The sequence below is a fragment of the Culicoides brevitarsis genome, chromosome 2 (genome assembly GCF_036172545.1).
Source record: "Culicoides brevitarsis isolate CSIRO-B50_1 chromosome 2, AGI_CSIRO_Cbre_v1, whole genome shotgun sequence".
In the NCBI taxonomy this organism is placed as follows: Eukaryota; Metazoa; Arthropoda; class Insecta; order Diptera; family Ceratopogonidae; genus Culicoides; species Culicoides brevitarsis.
In genome coordinates, this window is record NC_087086.1 from 38454196 (window position 1) to 38480643 (window position 26448).

Sequence of the window (26448 nt, forward strand, 5' to 3'; positions counted from 1 at the left end):
AAAAAAACTAAATAAATCTTAATAAATTTTTTGTACATGTATTTTTATTTATTTAGTCATATTTTGAATTCTATCTAAGCAAATTAATCCTTTAATTATGCAATGAATTTTGCAGGCTTGTATAATCTAGATCAAAATCAAAAAATCAAAATCAAAAAAAGATTTGATCTTTTTTGAGGCGACAGATCAGATCATGATTTGATTTTTGATTTGATTTGCAAATCTAATCAAAAAATTTTCAACCCTTAACTAATTTTCTTTTGATCTGATCAAAATTTTTAAAAAATTTTTTGACTTCAGTTATTTGTGGATTTTTTTATGATTCGATCTAATTTAATTTTGATCTAAATCGATTTTTAGATCAGATCAAAAAATATTAGTTAAGGGTTGAAAATTTTTTGATTAGATTTGCAAATTAAATTTTCATTTTTCACAATAGCAATATTTTATCAAGCGTATATCTTGAATGCATTTTCCCTGATCGTTATATCTATTTATACGACTTATATCGCCCGCTAATTCAAACCTATCTTTTTTGTCGTCGTGCTTTACAGTGAAGTCAAATTCCCCATCGCTTGGCGACACGACAAACGCAGCTCTGTAATGCGTGAAATTTTGCCCTGGAAGCTTTAAGATGCTTGCCCGTATGACTTCTTTAAACTTTAGTTCTGCACATTTGTTCGAATAGCGTTCTGTGGCGTTATGAGATTTCTTATACGCAATAAGATCTTGATTCATCTTTTGAATAGCAAAATTGACGGCATTTTTTATTATCAACGAAGACTTGTTGAAATTTTCGTAAGGTTTGCATGCGCACCAATGCTCCGGAATGCAAGCGTCATTACATGATCTATTAGAGGGTATTTCATGAAACAAACTCTGACTCTTTGGACACATTAACTCTGCATATTTTTTATCATTTGTGTTATTAGAATCTGCTGAAAGGGACAAAATATGATTCAAGGTCATATGAAAGTCAAATGGAGTTGTCAAGCGATCTGCATTAACTTTTAGGTTTTTGGCGAATTCTGGATACTCTATCTTGAACCATTCTGGCAGTGAGAAAAAGATAAGAGGTAAACGTTCCTCATACCACCCTGTTACTAACTTTAAAATATCGCCAAATCGCATACCGTGGTCACTGAAAAAAACTACTATCGTTTCGTTGAGTATTCCCGAATTGTTTAACTTAATTAAGTAATCTCGCATATACTCATCCATGCTACTTGGCGTACTGATATCCTCGTGCGAAAAGGAGTTTGTCCAAAAGAGCCCAAAATAAGGTTTGTCTTTGTACTCTTTTGCAAAATCAAGAGCATATTGATAGATGAAATCTGCATAATATTGATAGCCAAGACAAAGTTTATCGCCACTTTTTTTTTCGTGTAAAAAATTCTCTGCTCCAACGACAAATGGGCGGAAGTAATGATCAGTTGGCGGTGTCGCGAATCCAGGTTTATGATAATCAAATGTACTAATTATCTGATAATCTTCCGCGTAAGCTGTTGCGTAACCTTGATCTCTGAAATTGTTCCAAAGGATGGGACACGAATTAAGTTTGCCTTGCTTTTTTGGTTCACAAACGTTTTCGGTTACAGACAAGTTGAATCCTGTTAAAACTGCCATGAGATTTGGTAAAGTGTTTGAGTCGATCTACAAATTTGATGAATATGGAATGAACTTAAGCTGTAATCCAATCAGATAGTTATTGACTCACTTTATTGTAACCTTTCAGTTCCATCCATCCAGAATCATGTAAATGTTGAGCAGTTTTTGGCATTAATCTCAATAAGTTGATTCTTGAGATGCTATCGACTCCGATAAGTAACACGTTGATTGGTTTTCGAATAGTTTTTCTGTTTGATAGTTTCTCTTCAATACGTTTATGTACTTCGGGCTTCCTTCTTAACATAGCATGAGCATTTTTGTATATAACTGTTGAGCTTCCATTTTCCTCTTTTTTGCATTGAACTAACAAAAATTCAGCTGTAGCAGATAATTGAGTTTTAAAATTGAAATAGCGACAATCCGTTAAACTACAAATATTTGAAAATTGTTACTTTTTAAAATCAGCTGAAGGAATTTTACTTACTCTACTTTATTATCAGGTTCCACGGGATCAGTTGATCGACGGATCTCTTGGTAACAACATTTCAAAGATACATTTTCACTTAAATTATAACTCTCTACTGAGGAAAAATTTATATGAAGAAAAGCTGTATCGTTTTCCCATATTTGACGAATGTACGTTAAAGGAGGTTGATCTTTACAAGGCCTAAAAAATTTGTGTTAAAACTAAATTTTGGAATTTTTCCATTAATACTTACTTGGTTTTCATTATGTGAACAACTTTCATGGCATCTTGAGCAAAAGGATCAAAATCATGTATTTTACATTGAGGTAAATCTATCAAGTATTTTGTGTTTAGATGTTCTGTCAAGTTTGTAGTGTTACCATGTTCAACTAATAAGTCTTTTTTAACGTTGCTTTTAAAAAATTGGTTGAAAGCTATGATACAAAATCCAATTATTATAATTGTCACAATAACTGATTTAGATGAACACTTCAATTTTCGTAAAATGTGCTTTATAAAGCTCAAATCTAACGAAAATAATGAAGTTTTTATCATTTTTTTCTTTTTAAAAAATTCCGTATTTTCGAAATGAAGTAATCTTTAACACTAAATGATATGTGATAAAAAAATTGCTTAATATACAAAACTGAGACTAAAAACAACTGAATAAACTCATTTTACAGATATACTGGAATTTTTCATTTTATTTTACGAATATTGGAGAATTTCGTCAAAAATCTTGCATTTAAAAAAAATTTTTAAATATTTATTAACTTCAAAAGTATAATTTTTAGCTTGATTTTTAGTAGCAAAATTTTTTTATTTTATAAAATTTTAAAGAAAAAACCTTGAAAAAAATTGGTTGGTGATAAAGTTAATTGAACTCAAATTATTGGACAATTGAATAAATATCGTCTCAAAAGAAATTTTTCATTTGTTAACACGTCAATTTATTAATAACTTGAAAAAAAAAACATCTGAAGTTAAACAAAAGTTAATTTTATAATTTATTTAAAAACAAGAAAAAAAAATGCAAATATACCTTTTTTTGCTAAATTTGAATTTTTGACAACTGATTAAATTCTGTCAAATAATAGACAATTAATCTCCTAATTTTTCAAAAGATCTGTTCAAATACTAGTTAGTTTACTTAGCTGTATTAAATTATCTAATAAAAAGTCTTGTTTTACTTTTGTGTTTGAAGTTAAATATTGTCATACTTTGAAAATTTTTTGTCATACTTTGAATTGAAAACTTTTCATTAATTTTTGGCTTTTTTATATTTTTTTTAAATTTTATTAAATTAATATTAATTAAATTAAATTAATTAATTAAATAAATAATTTAATTTAATTATTTATTTAATTAAAAAAAAAAATATAAAAAATAAATTAATTAAAAATGAATAAAAATAAAATTAATTAATTTATTAAAAATAAATTTAGGTTTATTTAATTAATTTAAAAGAAAATTAATAATTAAAAATAATTCAATAAAGTTAAATTAATTCATTAATTAATTAAATGATTTGATTTAATAATTTAATTAATTTAATTAACTTTTTTATATATTTTTTTTATAATTAATTAATTAATAATAATTTAATTTAATTAATTAATTAATTAATTAAATAATTTAAATTTAATTATTTATTTAATTTAAAAAAATATATATAAGAAGCCTTCAAAAACCTACAAAATTAATTAATTAGAAAAATATTTTTTTTATAATTAAACGAATCTTTTATTTTTCTCAATATATTTCAATATCAACTAACTTATTTGTCTTTTTAACATATTTATTTATTTTTTTTCTAAATATTCGCTAATTTATTGTAAATTACATTCAGAACAGGATTTTTTTTCTAATTTTTTTTTTGTCAAAAAATTATTTTGCACAAGGATCGAGAAATAACGACTAAATCCTGTTCTGTTTTTCTAACAGTCTTTATAGGCCGGGTCAACTACACGTTCAATACATTTTGGATATGTGAGAGGTCGTCGCTTCTTCACTCCAGACCTCGGAATACTTTTATCTATGCTTAAACAGTAACTTTATAATAATTTTTTCTTGTATTTTAGAAGCTACTCTAATATGCAAATTTCTATTATTAATTAATTTAAGCTCGCGGTACTTTTTTTGTTCAAAATTCTGTCAAAGCTAGCATTAACCTCTAAATTTATTTACATTTTTCTTTAACTAAACATAAACTTCATTTCACAATCTTCTATCGTGTTGTTCCTGCCAACTTTGCTGTTCCGCGGATTTGTCGGCGCTTTCGTTGCGATGAGATCTCTGAGGCATCGCCATCTTGAAATTTTTCGGCGATCTCGAACTTGAGGCATTCGGTGCGTAATTAAAGGTTGGCGATGCACTGTCATAATTGATCATTGTCAATGGCGACGTATCTTTGTCATTGAGAAATACTTCGGGTAGATTTTTGGTGAGACGTTTGTGAGCTTCCTGACTTTCGCTTGAGGAGTAAGGAAATGATGAAGCAACAAAGGGACTTTGTTCCGTTGGATACGGAGGATTCATGGGAGTTGCTGGCGACAAATCTGTATAATCTGTCTTGTCGCCAGTTGATGAGTCGACGGAACACATACTTTGTCGCGAATTGTCTTTGGGGATTAGTGACGTTCGAGGCGACACAACAGGTGAGGGATCATAGAGTTCAGGAATTTGCGGGAAAGGTAATCGACTTCTCACAGAAGGTTCTCGTTTACCAAAACGCTGTGCTAAGTAATCATCATCTTCTTTCGTGAAAGATTTGTCGGAAGAAGAAGTGTTTGGCGTGGAACGCTTTCGATGTGAATTGCTACTATTGTCGTCGTAAAAGTTGTCATTTTGCACGGAAATGTTACAACAACTACTAACATCGCCAAAATATACTTCAGATTCTGCTACTTCGTTACGTTGTTCCTGCTTTGTATGATCTTCAGGGTTAACTTCTTGAAATCCTGTATTTTCGACGCCTTTGTTTTGTTGTGACATTTTGGCGCGTCGACTTTGTCGAATTTGCATTGGGGTTTCTTCAGTTCGAGTACTTGTTCCGGCGACAACGTTTGGTTCGTTATACTCGTTTTCGATTACGGTACTTTGAGGTCTAAAGATTTCCTGAACATTGACACGTTGAGCAGCATTCGCCCCTGAAATACTTTTGACACCATGATCGACGTGACGTTTCTTCACTTTGCGCACTGGGAGTGTGTTTGAAAATTTGTCGCGCGCTGGGCCATCGCTGTCAGATGGCGCATTATTTTCTGGCGCGTCTTTTTTGCGTTGTTTACGTAAAGTTTGGGGCACAGCTTGTGTTGGGATTTGCGAGGACGGATTATATGGGGATGTTTCCGCTACCGAACGAGGATGATGTTCAATCGCTTGAACGACATTTTGTACACTTTGAACTTGCATTTCGCCTTGAATTAATACTGTAGTTGGCGGGCATTGCATCGGTACGGGAGTTATGTATTGATAACGCCCGTTGTTCGTGATTCTTCGTGCGGGGCTATTGGGATCGCTGTATGGCGGCGGAGGACCCCAAACCCCATAAGGAGCATTAATTAAAGTATAGTTCGATTGAACGGTTGTCATTGCGGTGCCAGTTGCGACATTCGCATCGGTATTGTTCGAAAATCCGTATTGCGAATCTGGCGAAGATGGCGTTTGACGAAAAGCGCCGCGTTGTGAGTCGTTGGTTCGTTGCCATGGCATTCTGGGCCAACTCCATCCCGGCGCGCGATTGTTGTTACGAACAGGACGTTGTCCTGTTGCTAAATGATGCTCTTCGCTGCCCGGATTGGGCGAATAAAAGTTCCCAGCTTGCCCCGGAAGCCAAAAACGAGTGTCGCCATCCCATGGGTAAGTAGCTGTTGCTGCCATCGCGTTTCTGTGAGCGTGGCATTGTTCGCAGCAACGACAAGCGGTGTTTCGAGGAGTTCCGATGATGGGACCAACAGTTGAAATTGCAGAAGGCGGAGGTTGAGTTGAATATAATGAACGACATCGCAGCTCAAGTTGCTCCCAATACATCTTTTTTCTTTCGTGACTGAAAAAAAATAAGAAAAATTTAAATTAATTTCCAGTTTCAAAATTTATTCTCAATAATTTTCTATAAAATTTAGTTAAAAAATAATTTAAAAAATATAATAATCAATTTTTAAAAAATTTAAAAAATATATTTAAAAAAAATAAAAAAAATAATGCAAAAATTATTTGAAAATTATTTAAAAAAAAAATAATTTAAATTAGTAAAATTTATAAAAGTAAAATTTATAAAAATTTAAAAATAAAAAATTATAAATTTGTAAATTAAAAAAAAATATTGAAAAAAAATTAAAAATATTTGAAAAATCAATTTTAAAAAATTTAGAAATTAATTTTTAAAAAATAACATGAAAAATTATTTTAAAAAAAATTTAAATGAATTTTTTAAAAAATTAATAAAATAAATAATTTAAGAAAAATATCAAAAAATAATTTATTAAATTAATTATTCGATATTTTAAAATAGTTTATTAAAAAATATTTAAAACTGAAATAAAAAAAAAAATATAAAAATATTTAAAAAAAAATAGAAAAATAATTAAAGTATTTTTTTAAATTTCTTTGAAAGAAAATCTTAAAAAAAAATTATGGAAAAATTTTTTTAAAAAATTAAAAAATATTTAGAAATTAATTAAAAAATAATATTAAAAATTATTTAAAAAAAATATTTTAAAATAATTTTTTGAAAAATTAATAAAATAAATAATTTAAGAAAAATGCCAAAAAAATAATTTAGAAAAATATTTTTTAATAATTTATAAAAAAAAATTAAAAATGAATTAAAAAATTATTTAAAAAAAAAATAAAAAATATTTAAAAATAATTTTAAAATAATTAAAGTACTTATTTTTTAAATTTCGTTGAAAGAAAATCTTTAAAAAAATTATTAAAGAAATTTAAAAAAAAAATTTTTTTCAGAATCAAATAAAAAAATAAAACTCACCTCAGCAGTTGATAAACCAACATGCAACTAAAAACAGCCACGAGCACTCCGGCAACAGATAATCCGAAAACAGCCCGCAAACACGAGTACAGTGCACCGTGCACTACGTCACAATCCGTGGTAGAGTCAAACACAAAGCGAATGCCCGGATCTTCCGTTACTAAATTATCCGATTGTGGTTGCGTGTAACAAGTGCAGGTACGTGTCTTTTGTTGGTATTCGCATTCACGCAACGACTGTAGGCGACTCATGTGAAGAACTGTCGTTGTCACAGTCACCAAGGCACATGTGAGTGCAGATGCTAAACCAAATGCACCCGATAACTTTATCTATGGAAAAACGAGAAAAAAATGAAAAAATTACAAAAAAAAAAAAAAATCTAAAAATACTCACGAGATAACTGTAACGATTCCGCCGACGAGCTAAACTCATGATACAAAGTCCGGTCAAAATCAACTGAAAAGAGAAGAAGAAAAAATTGATTGATTAATATTTGTTGCGCTCATGTGACTTCCTAATTTACTTTTTCGGAGAAACAAAAGTTTGTAACTCGAGAAAAAGTTGAGAAAACAAGAAAAAGTTACATCAATTAAGGAATTGATTAATTGTTGTTTTTGTGGTTATTTTCAAAGAATAACAAATAAAAGGAAGAAGAAGAAAAAAAAAGTTTTTAATCAATAGCGAACCTGTCCAAATACTTGATTGATACGAGATGAGGATCAAAAGTTTCTTCGGCAATCGACAATGATTCAAAATTAATTTCCTCAACATTTTTCGATACGTCGAAGAATCATTTAAAGATTTTTTTTACAGAGGAAAAAAATTTTTTAAAACTCATTTTGAAGAAAAAAGATTGAAAATGTGCATTGGGGCGAAATTTCATAAAACTTAAAAATTACCAAATTTTCAAACTTTAAATTTTTTTTACTATTTTTGAAAATATCTAAATATGCATTGGGCAAAAATTTTAAATTGTACATTGGGATGAAATTTTTTAATGTGCATTGGGTTGAAATTTTAAATTGTTTATTGGGAAAAAAATTAAAGATTACTTCAAAAGAAGAAAGTTCTAAATTTTCATAAGGAAAGTTATCGAAAATGTGCTTTGGGATGAAAAAATTTTTTTATTAAGCTCAAAACTCTTGAAAACAAAACTCAAAATGTGCATTGGGATAAAATTTCATATTTTGCATCGGGAAAAATCTTAAAAAGTGCTTTGAGAAATGAAAATTTTAAATTTATTTAAGGAAGAATTCCAAAATGTGTATTGGGAAAAAATTTTTTAATTTTAAATTGCTTCAAAATTTGTACTGGGCTTAAAATATTAGTTTCAAATATTTAAGCCCAATACAAAATTTAATGAATTTATTTATTTTATTTATTTTATTTATTTAATTTAATTAAAAATGTGCATTGGGATTAAATAAAATTAAAAATTTGCATTGAGAAATATTTAAATTCAAAACAATTTATCTTTAATATTTCTTCTAACGAAAACTTTTCCTACATTTTTTTCATAAAATATGAAACACAAATTCAATTTATTCGAAAAAGTATGAAAACTTCCGTTATGAAAATAATTTCGTATGTCATAAAGTGCAAAAAAAAAACTTTGCAAGCTATCATGAAAATCATGTAAGGTCTTTACTCTTTACTCAGTCTGCAGATGTTACTACTATGTATCATCAAAATTGCGAGTAAAGCGAAATCAATACTTGATCGAAACGAGATGAAATTGGAGGAAAGTAAATTTATCTTTCACATTGTACGTCACACAGCAGTTCAATGTTTGCTCAACAAATTTCAAATTTGATTAGTAAGTTAAACATTGAGTTGCGAGATTTGTCTTGCTGAAAATGGATTCGATGAAATTTTTGGACACAAAGCTTCTCAAATTACGTCTGGTTTCACAACTCTTCACTTCTTGAGTAACTTTTCATTAATTAATTTTTGAAGTGAAGATTAATTGCATGTTGGAGCAGAAAATAGAAGAAAATAGGAGAAAATAATTGGATGTAACAAAATATTTTGATATTTCTTGCAATTAATTCAGAATATGGAAAGAAGAACAATTAAAAATATTTTAGATTTAAATTTCATATTTTTTTTAGTTAAGCCATTTTAGCCAAAAAAAAATTTTGAAAAAAAATTAAGAAAAAATTTAAAAAAAATATTTTGTTAATTTTTTTCGTTTTTGACAAATTTTTTTAAATAAAAAAAATAATTAAAAAAAAATTTAAAAAAATTTTAAATGAAAAAAAAAATCATATTTAAAAAAATTTAAAAAAAATAAATTAAAAAAATTTTTTAAAATTTTTGTTAAAAAAAAATTAAAAAATTAATTTAAAAAAAAATATTTTTTAATCATTAAATTAAATTTTTTAAATTTTTGTTAAAAAAATTAAAAAAAAAATGAATAAAAAAAATGATTTTTTTTAAATTAAATTAAATTTATTAATTTTAATTAAATAAAATTTATTTTTAATTATTTTAAAATAAAAATAAAATAAAATAAAAATTTAAAAATAAAAAAATAATAATTAAAATAAATTAAATAAAATTTAAAAAAATAATAAAAAAATTAAAATAATTTTTTTTAACCATCAAAGCTATTTTACAAACTTCTAAAAACGATGACATCAAAAATTTTCGTGACAATCTCCATTATTAGGTGTTTAAACCCTAAAAAACTTGACAAATATTCCAACTCGAGCCAATTTATCATCTTTTGTTCCAAAAAATACTCAATAAATAAGATAAAAAAGTCCCATAAAAAGATAAAGAAAAAAATCATAAATTCTCAAATTGTTACAAATTCCTTTAGAATCGAATGAAGTTCTACCAGCAATCGCTGTAACATGTGTCGGTATAAATTTTTCTCTCGTTCTCCCAAAGGAGGTCGGTCATACATTACGAAAAATATACCAGCAATATATTTTTTTTCCTTTTTTTTTTGAAAACTCGCTGCCTCGCATCCGGATAAAATTTCTCTCCGATCCGAATGCGATATAAATTCCAATGAACGAGCAAGCGACATTATGCTGTTTATTTATTGTGTCCTGCATAAAATTAAACTCCCGTGTATTGTACATGTTGAAACGATATCGTAAAATTTTTTTGTTGTGTTACATAGATTTAGCACAATGATGACAAAATAACAAGCAACGGCAGCATAAAAGCGATATTGTCTCATTTGTTAAAGGGGAAGAATATAAATTACGAGGAGATTGTAATTTTTTTTTTATCTGCATTGTTGTTAATATTACATCGAGAAATACAAAAAAAAATCTCGAAAAGGACAAATGGGTGCACCAATTTTTATTTTTTAAATTGAAAAAAAAAATCTATTAAATACCAGTCAACTCCATTTTGTCATTTTTTGTAGATTTTGTCGCCTGTTTCTATTGAAAAATGTATGAAATTATAAACAGGAATGACATTTTTATTCAACAGGGTCCTTTTAGAACAATTAAATTTCCATTTGTTTCGCAATTTATTCGGATTTAACGAGTCGTATTTTTAATTTTTAGTGAAAAACATGACAAAAAAATTGCCGTTGGAACACATTGTGATGATGTCGCATTTATTCGGGAGTACAACAATGAAAAATTGACCTATTTTTATTTCATTTTAATTTTTCATCCTGTCTGTCATACCGTACTCTCTTCTGTTTTCTGTCTTTTATGTGATTTTTTTTTGTGATTTATTAAAATAATAATTATTTTTCTTTATTTTTTCAAGAAATTGTTTTAAAATTATATTAAATGAAAATAATTGTTTTTTTTTATAAAAAAATAAATATTTTTTTAATAAATTGTAAAGAAAAAAATTAAAAAAAAAAATATTTTTAACTTTTAAATTTTTTTTATTATTTATTGAATTTTAATTAATTTTTATTGAATTAAAAAATTAATTTAAAATATTTTGAATTTTTATTTAATTTTTTATACTAATTTAAAATATATTTTTTAATTAAATATTTTTAAAAAAATTAAAATTATTTTTTAAAAATTATAAAAAAATAAATTAAGATTTATTTTTAATTTTAAAAAGTTATTTTTATTATTTATTTAATTTTAATTAATTTTAAAATATATATTTTATTAAAAAATTATAAAAAATAAATTCAGATTTATATTTTTTTTTTAATTTAAAAAAGTATTTATTAAATATTAATTTTTATTGAATTAAATAATTATTTTTTTAATTAAAAATCATTATTATTAAAATTTTTGTTAATATTTTTTTTTAAATAATTAGAAATTATATTTTTTTTAATAAAATATATCTTTTAAATATTTTTATTATTTGGAATTAATTTTTATTTTTCATTAAAATTTATTTAAAAAATAAATATTTTTCTTGAAAAATTAAAAAAATAATAAAAATTAAAATTTAAAAAAAATAAATCTTTAAAATTAATCAACTTTCAAACAACAGAGCAACGTTCTCAATTTCCAATTAGATACCATAACAACGTTTTTCCTTCGAAAAAAAAAATTCTCAAAGTCCTCTAATTACTTTTCCTCTACTAATGTTTACCTGCGTTTTAAGCGTTCAAGTTTTATCGCAAAGAGAAGAAAAAAATCGACTCATCGAGTGTGCTTAGTCAAGTTTGCTCGGCGCTCATTGAACTCAGTAGGCGTAAAACATAATAACTTTATTTCCGATATTTCATTAAAAGAGTACATAAAAGAAGTTCGAGGAAAAGAAAAATAATAAAGAACATATACACAAAAAAATATGAAAATTTTTCTTATCTTCAATTTTTTTCTGCGTACTTCGACCTATTCTTCCTTCTCCTCGTTCGTCGTTCGTCGTCTTTTGTGTACCTTTATTAATAGCTCCTTTAATGTTCTTTTTTATCTCGATTTTTTCCCTGTTTTTGTTGTTCGTCGTCTCGTTCATTTTTTTTTGCCGTTTCGTTTGTGGAACGAAAGAAAAATAAAATTCATTTCCATCATAATCATCATCAGACGGCACTGATGATGCCGTTTAACTAAACCGACCGTTGATGTTGTTATGATAACATAAAAGTATAAAATAACAACGAGTGTGGGTGAAATGCGAGAGACGAAAATGCAGACCGAAAGGAAAAAAGCCACAACAATTGTAAAAGTAATTTAAAATAAGTTTTGTTCGAGTTTTATTTTATTTTTATCATAATAATCACTAAATGCGAGGCGAATGTCTGACCTTTTTCGGTGTTTGTACTTTTTTTTTAACGTTTCGAAAAAAAAAATTTTTTTGAAGATATATTGTCCGTTTTTTATTTTAAAAAATAAAAAAATTATTAAAAAAAAAAAAGAAAAAATATTTTTTAAATTAAAAATTTTAAAAGAATTTTTTCAATAACTTCATTAAAATATTTAATATTTTTTTAAATATTTTTTTTGCAAGAAATAATTTTTTTAAGATTATTTTTGAATAATTGAAAAAAAAATTCAAATATTTGAAAAAAAATTAAATTCAAATTTAAAATTAACATGAAAACTTTTTTTAAAAAATTACGATAAAAAAATAAAATTTCCTTAAAATTTAATTAAAAACAATTTTCTACATTTAATTAATAATTTTCATCAAATTTTTTTTTTTTTGACACAAAAATAATTTTTCATAAGAAAAAAATAAAATAAAATCATTTTTTTTTAATTTTTATTAAATATATTTTCAAATAATTTATTTTTATTTTTTTTTTTAATTATTTATTAATTTTTCATTATTATTTTTTTTAAATAAATTAATTTTAAAATATATTTTAATTTTTTAAAAACATAAATAAAAAATAAAATTAATTATTTTAAAAAATAAAATTTAAATATTTTCATAAAAAATAAAATAATTTCATTATAAAACAATTTCTTAAAAATTAGAAAAAAAAATTTAATTTATTTTTAAAAATTCTGAACTTTAAAAAAAATAAATTAAAAACATAATTTGAAAAAAAAAAATTAAGAATATTACGAAAAATTATCTTTTTGAAATAAAAATTATTTTAAATAAATTAATTATTTAAAAAAAAAGTTGAAATATTAAAAAAATTTAATAAAAATAAATTATTTAATAAGAAATAAATTCGATTTCTTAAAATTAATTTGATGAAAATATAAAAAAAATTAAAAAAAATTAAAAATAAATTTTTTTAAAAAATATATTTAATAAAAAATTTAAAAAATAATTTTATTTTTTTTTAATTTATTAAAAAAAATATTAAAGTATTCCAAAAATTTTAAAATGCGATAAAATTCTTCATTCCTTCCATAACGAAAACTATTTTCATCTCTCATATTTTTTTTTTGTTTTAGCAAAATGTCGTTACGTTGTGTGTTTTTCAATTCAACAAACGAAACACAGAAACAGAGAGAAAAACGAAGGGTTTCGAAAAAAACACACACAAGGCAGACAGCGCGACACACAAGGAAGCAAAATAATAAAACACACCGATGTTAATAATGGCAGAGAGAGGAATAGAAATAAAAGAAAAGGTTCAAACTTGTTAACTTTTTGTTGCCTTAGGACTTTTTGTGCTTGTTTAAGCAAACAATGAAAATTGGGTTGCAAAGTATGGACGACAAAGCTGTGTGCGAAAAGATAACTTTATAAATTCCGCTCCAGTTTCGTGTTTCTGTGTGGATTTTTCGGGTCAATCGTATCATTCCATTCCATAACCGCATCACGAGTAATGAGCCACTTACAAACTTTTAAATTGAATCATTTTACATTCGACGATGGAGACGTCTGGTTGTTTTTAAATGAAATTTGTCAAAAAAAGTTTTTTTTTATTCTGACCCAATTTCCGATTCGCATCATCTGCCATCCTCATCATCATCAAAATAAATGACATTCACTCACAAATTACATCTGAATTCACTTGAATGATTCGACTGTTGTTATGCCATGTTTTTTTTTTCGTAGCTCGGTGCAGGCAGCCAGAACAAAAACAAAAATAAATTGAAAAAATACAGAAACTGGCAGGATATCGAACCAATTTTCTCTCTGTACACCCGTCACTCGATAGAAAAATTTCCAATTAACACTTGTTGATTTGTGATTCAATACAACAGAGATTTTTTTTTTGTTGTTTTCACATTATTTTCATTATAAAATGGAGAAAAATAAATTCTCTGCGTTGTTTTTCGGCAGGATACAAAATAAAATAATGTAAATAAATAAATTATAATCCTTTACCCATTTTTGGGGAAAATGTGCGTGTTTTTTGCTGCTGTTGTTGCCATGTATCGTGATAGATGCTTGTTGATCTTTTGTTGCGGTGGTTTTTTGATGTGAATGGTTTAGGCATTAAAATTTCACGTAAACAACAACAGCATAAAATTTATTTATTTTTAGTAATTTTTAGTCGGTAGAGAGAATGTTCGAGGAATTGTGAAAAATGAAATGTTTTTTGGAATTAAATTTGAATAGAAATTTTATGGATTCAGAAATATGAAATTTTAATTTTGACATTTTAATTTGAATTATTATAAAATGAACAATATTTTTATGTCAGAATTTGGCATTGATGAATTAAAAAATTAAAATAATTTAAAATAAAAATTTGTTTATTTTTAAATTATATTTTTCATAGAAAATTATTTTTTTTTTATTATTTTTAAATAAATTTTTGAAATTAAATTAAATTATTATCTTTTTTAAAAATTCAAAATTTAGAAAAAAAATATATTTAACTAATTAATTTATTACATTAAATTTTTAATTTATTTTTTTTTATTTTATTATTTATTAAATTTTATTTTTTTTTTCAATTAATTTATTCATTTATTTTTTTTATTATTTATTTAATTATTTTTTTTTTTATTTTTAAATATTTTATTCATTTTTTTTTTTATAAAAATCTGAATTTAAAATAAAAAAATATAATTAAAAAAAATAATGTAAAAAATATTATTACTGAGAAATTTTTTTTTTATTTGAATAATTTATTAATTCATTTAATTTATAAATTAATTTAATAAAATTTATTCATTATATTTTTTTTTAAATTTTTATAAAGAAATTTTCAAATAAATTTTTTTTATAAAAAATAATTAAAATAAAAATAAAATTAACGGATTAATTTATTTATTTTAATTTTTTTTAAATTATTAAATTAAATTTAATTTAATTAATTAATAAATTATTTAAATATTAATAAATTTATTTTTTTTTTATTTAAAAATAAAAAAAAATATAAAATCTATTTTATTATTTTTTTCCTATTCTTTATTAATTTATTTACTTTTCTAAAAAATATTTAATTATTTATTTGTTTAAAAATTAAAAAAAAAATAAATAAAAAATTTTTCAAATAAATTAATTTTCAAATTCAATCAAATTAAAAAATTATTCACATGAATAAATAAAAACAAAAATAATGAAAAAAATAGAAAACAAAAAAAAATCCTGTAAAAAACAGGAAGATATAAAATTATCCATTTCACTTCCTCGCTTATTTTTTTTTCTTCCATTATTCCAATAAAATTATCTGTCATCCATAGAAAAAAAAATATCAATATCCGACGATCTATCATAAAATTTATCTTTCAATAACATTTTTCCACAACACATAATTTTAATAATGTTTATTCTTTTGATTACTTTTATTGTTATTATTTACATGCGAAACATATCAAAAGATATTTACACAAAAGTTTTTCCTTTTTCATTTATTTATTTATAAACAAACAAACCTCCGTGCACGTCTTCAATATTATTTCAATTTGAGAAATTTTTGTTTATTTTCTTGTATTTGCTATTTTTTGTTTTACGAAATTAGTTTTGTTTTGAAGAAAATAAAATTAAAGCGTATTTTACATATTTTTTTCACATTTTTGTACTCCTCAGGGACAAACAGACAAAGGGACAGACCATACGGACAAAACTTTTTAAGATTTTATTAAAAATAAAAAAAAATAGTTGAATTTATGTCAAAAATATCGTCATTGTTATAAAAAGCAAAAAAAAAAGCGAAATGAGAATAATGAAGTTGATGATGATCCAAAACAATCGAGACAAGGCGGAGTAAAGCTATAGAAAAAAAATAATGGAATTTTTCTCGTACATCAAAAAGAAAAAAAAATACGAGCGAAAGAAAAGAAAAGGAGATTCATTAAGATAAAGAGATAGTTAATGGGAAATGTTTATTGGCGTGCATTGAGCAGTAAATATATCGTTTCTCGTCTGTGAAAAACGGATAAATTGAAAAGAAAGTGGGCGGCAAAGAGAAGGAGGACGAGAAAAATGATTTAACTAAAGATAAATATTGATTCGAGATAATAATATTTTATCTCCTTTCAGGTAAAAATATTCGATTTTCCGTAATAATTGAAAATTTTCGTTGTTTCAAGAGGAAAACTTTCTTCTCTCAGAGCAGAACTAAAAAGCCATTTATCTGAACTAATCAGAAAATTATTTCTTCACTTCTGAAACTTGTAGAAACTTCTCCTACAAAGAAACTAATTACTTTCATGCTTCTCTTCCATAAATTCTCCAAATCTAAGAGATAAATGCAGACAAACCTGTCAGCCACAAAAATGTAGATTAAACATTTCCTTCTTTTTTTAGCATGCGACAACGTTCTATTGCCATAATCTTGGAGCGAGAAAAAAAGTTTGTGTATCATCATGAGAGATAAATTTTGCACAAACACAAAAAGAGGAGCGTTACATGGGGAGATACGAGGAAAAAAACATAAAAATACACTAATAATTAATGTCATCTGCATGTTAAAAAAAAGTGTGTAGGTACTTTTTTTTCTGCGTTCGTCAATGGAGAAGAACGTGCAACAGAAACGGACACAAAGTGACTCAGAGGAACAATAAAACGTGATGTTTTGCAGTAAGCTACTTTTTTTGCGAAAATTATTATTATTTTTATTGTTATTAAGTTAATGGTAACCTTTTTTTGTTTCAGTGAAAAGGATTTGTTTTTTTGTGGATTTTAGTCCATTAATGGTAAGTTTTTTTGAAAGGTTTGTTAATTAATTTTTTTTTGTTTGAATTTGAAAGTCATTAAAAAAAATTAAATTTTTTAATTAAATGTAATTTGTAATTAATTTAAAATTAGTAGTAAATTTCACATTTTAGTACTCCTCAATATTAAAAACTATTTTTTTTTTGAAATATTTTTTTATTTAGCAGTTTTGAGTTATAAAATGATTAAAAATGATAAATTAGAGCCCTCTGACAAATTTTTATCCATTTGGAGCAAGATTTGACAAAAATTGCTTTGACACAGTTTTTGACACAGTTTTTTTGCTCTTGATTTAGTTTTCAAAACAAAACTATGTCAAAGGAAAAAAAATTTTTCAGTTTCAATTTTTTGGCAGTTTTGAGTTATAAAATGATTAAAAATGTTAAATTAGAGCCCTCTGACAAATTTTTATCCATTTGGAGCAAGATTTGACAAAAATTGCTTTGACACAGTTTTTGACACAGTTTTTTTTTGCTCTTGATTTAGTTTTCAAAACAAAACTATGTCAAAGAAAAAAAAATTTTTCAGTTTCAATTTTTTGGCAGTTTTGAGTTATAAAATGATTAAAAATGATAAATTAGAGCCCTCTGACAAATTTTTATCCATTTGGAGCAAGATTTGACAAAAATTGCTTTGACACAGTTTTTGACACAGTTTTTTTGCTCTTGATTTAGTTTTCAAAACAAAACTATGTCAAAGGAAAAAAATTTTTTCAGTTTCAATTTTTTGGCAGTTTTGAGTTATAAAATGATTAAAAATGATAAATTAGAGCCCTCTGACAAATTTTTATCCATTTGGAGCAAGATTTGACAAAAATTGCTTTGACACAGTTTTTGACATAGTTTTTGACACAGTTTTGCTCTTGATTTAGTTTTTAAAACAAAACTATGTCAAAGAAAAAAAATTTTTTCAGTTTTTTTTGACTCACAGTTTTTTTGCTCTTGATTTTTTTTCAGTTTCAATTTTTTGGCAGTTTTGAGTTATAAAATGATTAAAAATGATAAATTAGAGCCCTCTGACAAATTTTTATCCATTTGGAGCAAGATTTGACAAAAATTTTCACAGTTTTTTTGCTCTTTTTTAGTTTTCAAAACAAAACTATGTCAAAGAAAAAAAATTTTTCAGTTTCAATTTTTTGGCAGTTTTGAGTTGCAAAATGATTAAAAATGATAAATTAGAGCCCTCTGACAAATTTTTATCCATTTGGAGCTAGATTTGACAAAAATTGCTTTGACACAGTTTTTGACACAGTTTTTTTGCTCTTGATTTAGTTTTCAAAATAAAACTATGTCAAAGAAAATTTTTTTCAGTTATAATTTTTTATTTAAAATTCAAGAAAAGATACAAATTTGATTAAAAATTCAAAGTCTCCAAATTAATTATTTTTTTCAGAAAATTTTTTTTAGTAATTTTAAGTAAGTAAAAATTTTTCACATTTTGTTACTCCTCAATTTCCAATAATTGGTAAATTAAGTTTTAAATTTGTAAAAATTTAAATAAATTTTTTTTTAAATTTTCAACTTTTAAGTAAAATTTAACATTAGTAAGACTTAAAGGCAGTTTTTAAATACAATATTTGAACACAAATTTCACATTTTTATACTCCTCAATTTAAAAATATTGAAAATTTAGCAATTTAAAGCTTAGTTCGGTTAAAATTGAATAAGAATGAATCAAAAGCAACTATCCCTTACTAAATTTTTTGATAAAATTCACAAAATCGCATAAAAATATTTTGTTTTGTCTTTTGACATTTCACTAAAACCTTCAAGCAATCGTAAAATTTGTTTTTCATTATTTTTTTTTTAACTAAACAGTTTCAACAATGAAAAATTCCATACCTCAGAGCAATTTAAATTTTTCCATCAACCTAAAAATACACTTTTCTGAAAATGAGTTTCAAATGAATTTCATTTAACGACACACTTTTTATCCATAAATTTATTCCCCAAAAATTTTTTATTACATTTTTTTCGTCGTCCCTTGTCTTTGTCGCACGCGTAAAATTATTACTGCCACGAATCCAGAAAGGCCCGCGCATTAAAAAACATAAAAGAAGAGTAAATAAAACGTGAGAATTTCATGAAAAACGTCATTAACGGTAATAAAATTATTTTGTCCTGACACTTTTTGTGAGAGAGCGCTACCGTCGTCGCTCGCTTTGTGTTTCGCAAAATAACATGAATAATGCATAATAATTTAGTAAGTGATCTACATTGTTGTCGTCACAGCAAAAATATTAAAATTCGTGTCGACTCGAGCAAAAAAAAAATTTTCTCGAGTAATTTTTTTGCTTTTGTGCAAACATGCGATCTGTGCTTTACACGACGACGCAAAAATACTTGAATAAACATTTGCACTGCATAAAATTTGTGCTTCTTGCGCGAAATGAAGGAAAAAAACGAAAATGTCGCGCTACAGCAAAAGTTTCGAGCACAGATGGAAAATGTCAAAGAAAAATAGAAAGTTGTGCGCTTTTGTGTGAACAAGATGAGAAAACTCGGTCGTTTTAGTTTTCAATTTTGCTTCGTTGCGTTTCTCGAAGAAAAGTCTCGAAAGTCCTTGCACAATGAATTTCCAATTTAATCTGCTTTGGATTAATGGGTTTTATCACTTTTTCACGACTTTACGGCAAAAAGTGGGTCAGACATAAATAAACAATCCACTTTAACTTGAACAATTGGATTCCTCAAACGACACAGATACAAATGAGGAAAATAAAATTTATCTTGATAAGAATTGCGAGGCAGTAACAACAACAAACGGCAAATTTTATGTAGGTGACCCATTTATTTATCGGTACCGGAGGAAGGAAAATCCATTTCTGCACATTTATTTCACCGACAAGACAAGAAGATGTTATTATTACAAAACAATGAACGACGACAACGACACGCATTTACAACAACAAAATGACGATAGAAATGTTTACTGAGAAGACATAAGACGTATGAGATTTGCATAATATGCTTAAAATTAATTTGAAACGTAACGTTGTAAGTTTTGAAGGGGCTTCAGGAATCATTTTCGACACTATGAAGTGCTTTTAGGTAAGCATTTTCGAAATTTGAGAACTTTCAGGTAAGCATTTTTGAAAATTTTTAAAATTTCATGAAAGCATTTTCGAATATTTTTAAAAAATTTGAAGAAAGCATTTTCCAAATTTTTTAAAAAAATTGAGAGAAGCATTTTCGAATATTTAAAAAAAAAATTTGAGGAAAGCATTTTCGAATATTTTTAAAAAATTTGAGGAAAGCATTTTCGAATATTTTTAAAAAATTTGAGGAAAGCATTTTCGAATATTTAAAAAAAAATTTGAGGAAAGCATTTTCGAAAATTTTTAAAAAAAATTCATGAAAGCATTTTAAATTTTTTAAAAAATTTGAGGAAAGCATTTTCGAATATTTTTTAAAAAATTTAAGAAAGCATTTTCGAATATTTTTAAAAAAATTTGAGGAAAGCATTTTCGAAAATTTTTAAAAAATTTGAAGAAAGCATTTTCGAATATTTTTAAAAATTTCAGTAAAGCATTTTCGAAAATTTTTGAAAAATTTAAGGAAAGCATTTTCGAATATATTTAAAAAAATTGAGGAAAGCATTTTCGAAAATTTTTTAAAAAAATTTGAGGAAAGCATTTTCGAATATTTTTAAAAAATTTCAGGAAAGCATTTTCGAAAATTTTTAAAAATTTAGGAAAGCATTTTCGAATATTTCTAAAAAATTTCAGGAAATCATCTTCAAAAATTTTTTTAAAAATTTGAGGAAAGCATTTTCGAATATTTTTAAAAAATTTTTCAGGAAAGCATTTTTATAATATTTAAGGAAAGCATTTTTAAATATTTTTAAAAAATTTCATGAAAGCATTTACGAATATTTCTCGAGTAACAATTCTTAACTAAAAAAAATACAAATTTCATTATAAGAAGATTTCTACTTACCAAAGTTGCCGGAACAAAACTAGGCACCGTTTCAAAGTAGCTTACTGTACTCGTGTAGGATCTAATTAAAAAGTAAACAGCTAAAAATAGCAGACCCAGCAGCAAGGATGTGCCTCCGCAAATCAAACACCAAATAACGTATTTTCGGACTCCGGATGTGTGAGGTACTGAAAAAGTGACAAGAAAAGAGGATTAAATTTATTTTTTTTTCTTCTGAAAAGAATTGTCATTACTTCAAATGCGTTTGACAATGACAAGTGTATGACAGGCAAGAACAAAAAAAAATTCCCTCTCACAATTTTTTTGTTTGGAAGCTTTTCATTTCGAGCTTAGCTCTCATAATGTCACGTATAACGCAAAATGGCAAAGGAATTGTACGAAATATTACACTAATGGAATTTTGATTAAGGATTTACATGTGTTTAATACCAATGTTATAATTTTCATCTCTCTCCTATTTCAGAAACCCATGAACGGAATCGCCGCAGAATTTCGGGGTAAGTTTTCTCCTTTGTAGCAAAAACATTCAGTGATCGTCATGTTAACAAACATGAAATTTAGAAAACATGGCTTTGCACACACGCTCAAATGTAATTGCGAAAAAATGTAATGAATGTTTGGAGCGGATTAGAAGGATATTCCATTTGAAAATTTATCAACATATTCTGCTTAAATGATTCGCTCCGAGTAGGTACATAACTCATGTGACGAAAATTGCTCATATGTGGTTGTCGGATTTCATATCGACAAGGAAAAAACATTTCAATTTAATTCGATGGATTTTTTTTGTGCGGAAGTTGAGTTAAAATGTTTTCAAGGCTTTTCGCGATTTATGAAGAGGAGAAACTTTTTAACGCTTCCCTCGGATAAAAATTTGTTTATGAACATTTTTTATGCGGATTTTATTTTGTTCACGCGATTATTATGGAGATGTGAGAGAAAAGAGGAACGGAAACTAAGTCGATTCAATCAGTGACGTTGTTTGCACGGAAAATACTCTTGACGTTTCTATTATTATATTTCTTGGGAGGATTTTTCGCTTTTCATCTTTCATATGAATGAAAAATTTCATTTATTTTTGGAATTCGTAGAAGTTTGATTGGAGGTTGGGGGAAAAATATAAATAAACTGACCTTGGAGAGGAGTTCAGGTAAGTCTTGAAAATTCGAATATTCAACGAAAGGTAAGTTTATTTTTTTCGAATTATTGAATTTTAATTAATTTTTTTTTATTTTTAGGTTCAAGAAGTTTTTAAAAAGGACAAAAAAATATGAAGGAGTTGATAAGATGAAACATCTTGGAATTTTGATGGATGAGAAATTTCGCTTTAAACGGTAAGTATAGAAAATATCAAAGAAAGTTTATTTTATGACTCGAATGAAGAAAATGCTGGATAAAGAAACGAAATTATTATTGAACAAAATCCTTAACCAACCTCACATCGATTACTGAAGTACGATACTGATGCTAATGAATGACGAAGACTTGAAGGCGATTCAAAAGATCTGTAACAAAGCATTGAGATCCATTCCTTTCAGAGACAAGTACGGAGTTTGGAGACCATGTTAAATGACACAGACTTACTTGATGTGAAACAAAGAGTTTACTTTAATGCACTGAAACTTATTGACAAAGCCAAAAATTTTCTTAGATCACAATATGTAGGTCTTCGAACCGCGGTGATGCATCCTCAAACCTAATCTAACCTAAATTGACTTATTTTTGAATTTTATATCTAAAAGAGATTCATAAACTTTCAAGCTTCAAAAAAGAAGCGAATCGAGAATTTTAAACTATTTGAAGCAACGAATTCTTCTTCCACAAAGATCTGAATAAGTTCAATAGATTCTAACCAAAAAGTTAAACAATCAACTGAACAAAGAGAAGTTTCAAAACAACTCAAACATATCGATTAAAAATTGTTTTTCGCTTCATTCAAAGAACTACTTCTGTGAAAATCATCAACAAAAGATGAACCTATCGGTATTTACAAGTACTTCATGTCAGTATATCCTCTTTTAACTACACAAGAAGAGAAACATTTTCAGCTGAATGGATGAACAAATTTACTACAATTTACAAATAAAACTCGAAATATTTTCTCCTATTGAATTGACAGACATCGAAACGAACTTTTGTTCTTCGCCAATTGTTTCAAAATCGATTTCATTACAAAATTCCATAAAACTTCACAAAAACGAAGAACGAAACGAATTAACGAAAACTATTTTTCATCATGTTAAAGCGAATGTTTAAACTCTTGTTGATCACAAATTAATCTCTTTTTCCAATAAATTACCCTCCTTTCCGTTGCAAAAAAAAAATAAATTAAATTTCCATAATATGAATCGCGTAAACATCTACTAACCCGTTGATGGAGGCCTATATGGCTCAAGATAATTGCATGGCGGCGGCATGCTATACTGAACCACTTGCATTACAGGATATCCGTGCATTGTGATCGCGTGCCGTTTAATTTATATTAATTTTATCAATTGTTTATATTGAACACTTTTTTGAACAAACAATTTTTTTTTGTCCTAAATTTTCATTATTTCACTGATTTATGATTCCTGTATACAAAAAAAAAATGGTTTGAGTAAATCTGAGTTTATTCGTGAGGTTATTCGATGATGAGTAAGGGAAATATTATCGCATTATTCTCAGTGGGATTGCTTGTTGAAACAATTGTCTCGAACATGTGCTTTCGTAAGAGGTACTTATGAACGAAGATAGGGTGACAATGTCCTTAAGAGAAAATTTCAAAAGAAAAGTCTCAAGAAACTCAATTTTGTCACCGTAACTCCTTCGACCGACGTCATTCGCCTACCAAAGTCAAGTCAAGTCACCGAGAGAAATTCTTATTATTTATTTATTGCCACTTGAGACGCGTCACTCGTTCGTGATGCCAAAAAAAAACGAAGAATAAGGAGACGAAGATGGATAATAGTAAACGTGTGTCTTATCACCGCGAGATATACAAGTGAACATCAAAAAAAAAATGACAATGAAGTCTCAAAGGAGAATTGCTCATTTTTGATGAGTTATGTTTGTTTGTCTTCGTTCGGTTCGTCATGCATCCATCACACTGCGATAAAATTTCCCTTTGCATGCGATTTTCATGGAAATTTGCTGGCAACACATATCACATAATTTTATTATTTTTTCGTGTGTTGACTTTTCACATCATCATCATCATCAACCGTCGTCAGTATTGTCGTTTGTTTTTACCCCTCCTGTTTTTTATTTCATTTTTTTTGTGAAATTTTCTTTTTTAATGAAAATTCATTTCTTTCTTAATTTCTGAAGAATTTTTAATCACCAACCATTGAAAGTCTCAAAGGACTCTTGACTCATTTTTCTTCCGTTTCGTCATTCACTTTTTCGAAACAATTCAACATAAAAAAAATTCAATAGAAGAACACCAGTTGCACTCTTTCTTTTTTTCCTTTTCTAAATGATTTATTTCTATTTTTTTCAATTCATTTTTTTTTTTGTATTTTTATTTATTCCGCACTTTTTATTATATCAATAATAATAATTATTTATATTTTTGTGTTGATTAAAATTCATGCGAAATGAATCACAGAATATATTTTCCTTCGCAGTACACAAAACTGTCTAGTCACAGCAGCTACAATAAAATTTGTGTATGTGTGTTTGTAGCGTGACAGAAAAAAAAATTCACTGAAGCATTTCTCGTTGTGTCCTTTTCCGATGAGACATGACGACAGACTGCCCGTTTTATAAAGAGATCATAAATTTTTGCCTTTTGAATTGTGTTTTGATGATAACGAAAATGAGTGTGTTAATGTAGTATACGCACGTGTATGGGGGAGGAAAATTGTTTGAGAGAGGAAAATTTTTTGGAGAGAAAAATAGAGAATGAGAGTCGAAAGGAAATGCGATATAGAAGTTGAGGGTATAGAGGAATTTGTGATAAGGGGAGGAAAAAAGGGAAGTTTTTGACCGATTTTTTTTAATTTTTAATTTAATTTAATCAAAAATTCAAAATTTATTTTTTATTAAATTTAAAAAAAAAATTAAATTAAAAAAAATATTTTTTTTTAGAAATTTAATATTTTTTTTAATTAATTTTTTAAAATATTTATAAAAAATCAATTTTCGTAAAAAAAATAAAATTCATTTAAAAAAAAAATAAAAATAATTAAGTTAATTAATTCTTTTATTTTATTACAAATAAAAGAATAATTTAAAAAAATGAAGTCTTAAATTTTAATTTTAGTAAAAAGTCGTATTACTCATTTTTTTGAACATTATATGTTTTTATGTGCTTTCGAAAATCTTTTTCTTATTAAATTATTATTCATTTTTTTTGTATTTCAAAAAAAAAATTATTAACATTTTATTTATTTTTTATTTTAAAAAATATTTTGATAAAAATTTTTAAAATAAATTTTTTTATTATTTTTTCACTAAAAATTAAATGGATAAAAATTCTATATTTTAATATTATTATTTTTTATTATTTTTAATTATTTATTTTAAGAAAGATTTTTATTACAATTTAAATTTTATAAAAAAAGAAGTTTTTTAAATTTAGATTTTTTAGTTAATTAATTCCTTATCATTTTTGTATATAAAAAAATTAAAAATTATTTAATAAAAAAATTTTAATTTTTGAAAAAATAAAAAAAAAATAATATAAAAAAAATAAAAATAGTTTTAAAAAAATTAAATTATTATTTTTAAAATTAATAATTAAATTAATTAATAAAAAAAATAATTTTTTAATTAAATTAAAATTAATTAATTTTTTTTTTCATACATCATATTATAAAAAATACGAATTTTTATCAAAAAATTGTAAAACAATGTATAAAATTAAAATTTTAAAATTTAAAAAAAAAATAATTTTAAAAATTTTATTTAAAAAAAATAAAAGACGGTTTAAAAAAATTTAAAACAATTAATAATAGTTAAAAAAAATTCATTATTTTTTTTTTTTTTTGCATAAGCCAAAAAATTATTTTTTTTTATAAAAGGATTTTAATGGATACGAAATTTTATCAAAATAAATTTAAAAAAAATTTTTTTTTTTAATAAAAGTTTAAAAAAATTGAAAATCCTTCTACTTTTCCATCCCCTTCACGTCAAAACACACACACACATTATACAACTTACCAAACATATGACATGCGTATTCCAAAGCAATCAATAACACAAACAGTGTGGGTTCGTATCCATCCATAAACATCACGTTCCTCATACTAATAACTTACAAAAAATGTGTCTCTGCTACGAAAATTGCTTGTTTATATAACGAAATCCGCACAGATGATTTTCGCGAGAGAATTTCATTTTTTTTTCTCTCCCGCTCTCTCCGTTATCGGCATGAAAATTCAAACAAAATTATGTTTTGTTTATCATGTGGCAGGCTTCTTCCTTTCTACAGCCAACGACGAACGACATGCTGTGGCTGAGCCACTGGAAGCTGCACGCAACGATTTTTTCCG

The 26448-nt window shown here is 25.6% G+C and overlaps 2 protein-coding genes across 2 annotated transcripts; both read right to left on the reverse strand.

Moving 5' to 3' along the window:
- Nucleotides 1–423: 423 nt before the first annotated feature.
- Nucleotides 424–2338, reverse strand: LOC134829096 (uncharacterized). The gene is made up of 4 exons (XM_063842092.1): nucleotides 2328–2338; nucleotides 2093–2275; nucleotides 1718–2036; nucleotides 424–1653 (listed from the first exon to the last, which is right to left on the reverse strand). Exons 1-4 carry the CDS (start codon nucleotides 2336–2338, stop codon nucleotides 424–426), a joined length of 1743 nt encoding a protein of 580 aa, XP_063698162.1.
- A 1549-nt stretch (nucleotides 2339–3887) lies between these two features.
- Nucleotides 3888–23432, reverse strand: LOC134829097 (uncharacterized). Its single transcript, XM_063842093.1, has 5 exons — nucleotides 23340–23432; nucleotides 20972–21138; nucleotides 7458–7520; nucleotides 7065–7393; nucleotides 3888–6122 (listed from the first exon to the last, which is right to left on the reverse strand). Exons 1-5 carry the CDS (start codon nucleotides 23425–23427, stop codon nucleotides 4292–4294), a joined length of 2478 nt encoding a protein of 825 aa, XP_063698163.1. The 5' UTR covers nucleotides 23428–23432; the 3' UTR covers nucleotides 3888–4291.
- Nucleotides 23433–26448: the final 3016 nt, after the last annotated feature.

Bases quoted from the DNA above. Each gene is read 5' to 3' on its own strand.
- LOC134829096 (XM_063842092.1), bottom strand. The intron at 2,037-2,092 runs GTAAGTAAAATT...AAATATTTGTAG, and splicing joins GAACCTGATAATAAAGTAGA to TTTAACGGATTGTCGCTATT. The intron at 1,654-1,717 runs GTGAGTCAATAA...TCAAATTTGTAG, and splicing joins AACTGAAAGGTTACAATAAA to ATCGACTCAAACACTTTACC.
- LOC134829097 (XM_063842093.1), bottom strand. From the start codon at position 23,427: ATGCACGGATATCCTGTAATGCAAGTGGTTCAGTATAGCATGCCGCCG. The intron at 21,139-23,339 runs GTTAGTAGATGT...TCACTTTTTCAG, and splicing joins ATATAGGCCTCCATCAACGG to TACCTCACACATCCGGAGTC. The intron at 7,521-20,971 runs GTAAGTAGAAAT...TTCTCTTTTCAG, and splicing joins GTTTTGTTCCGGCAACTTTG to TTGATTTTGACCGGACTTTG.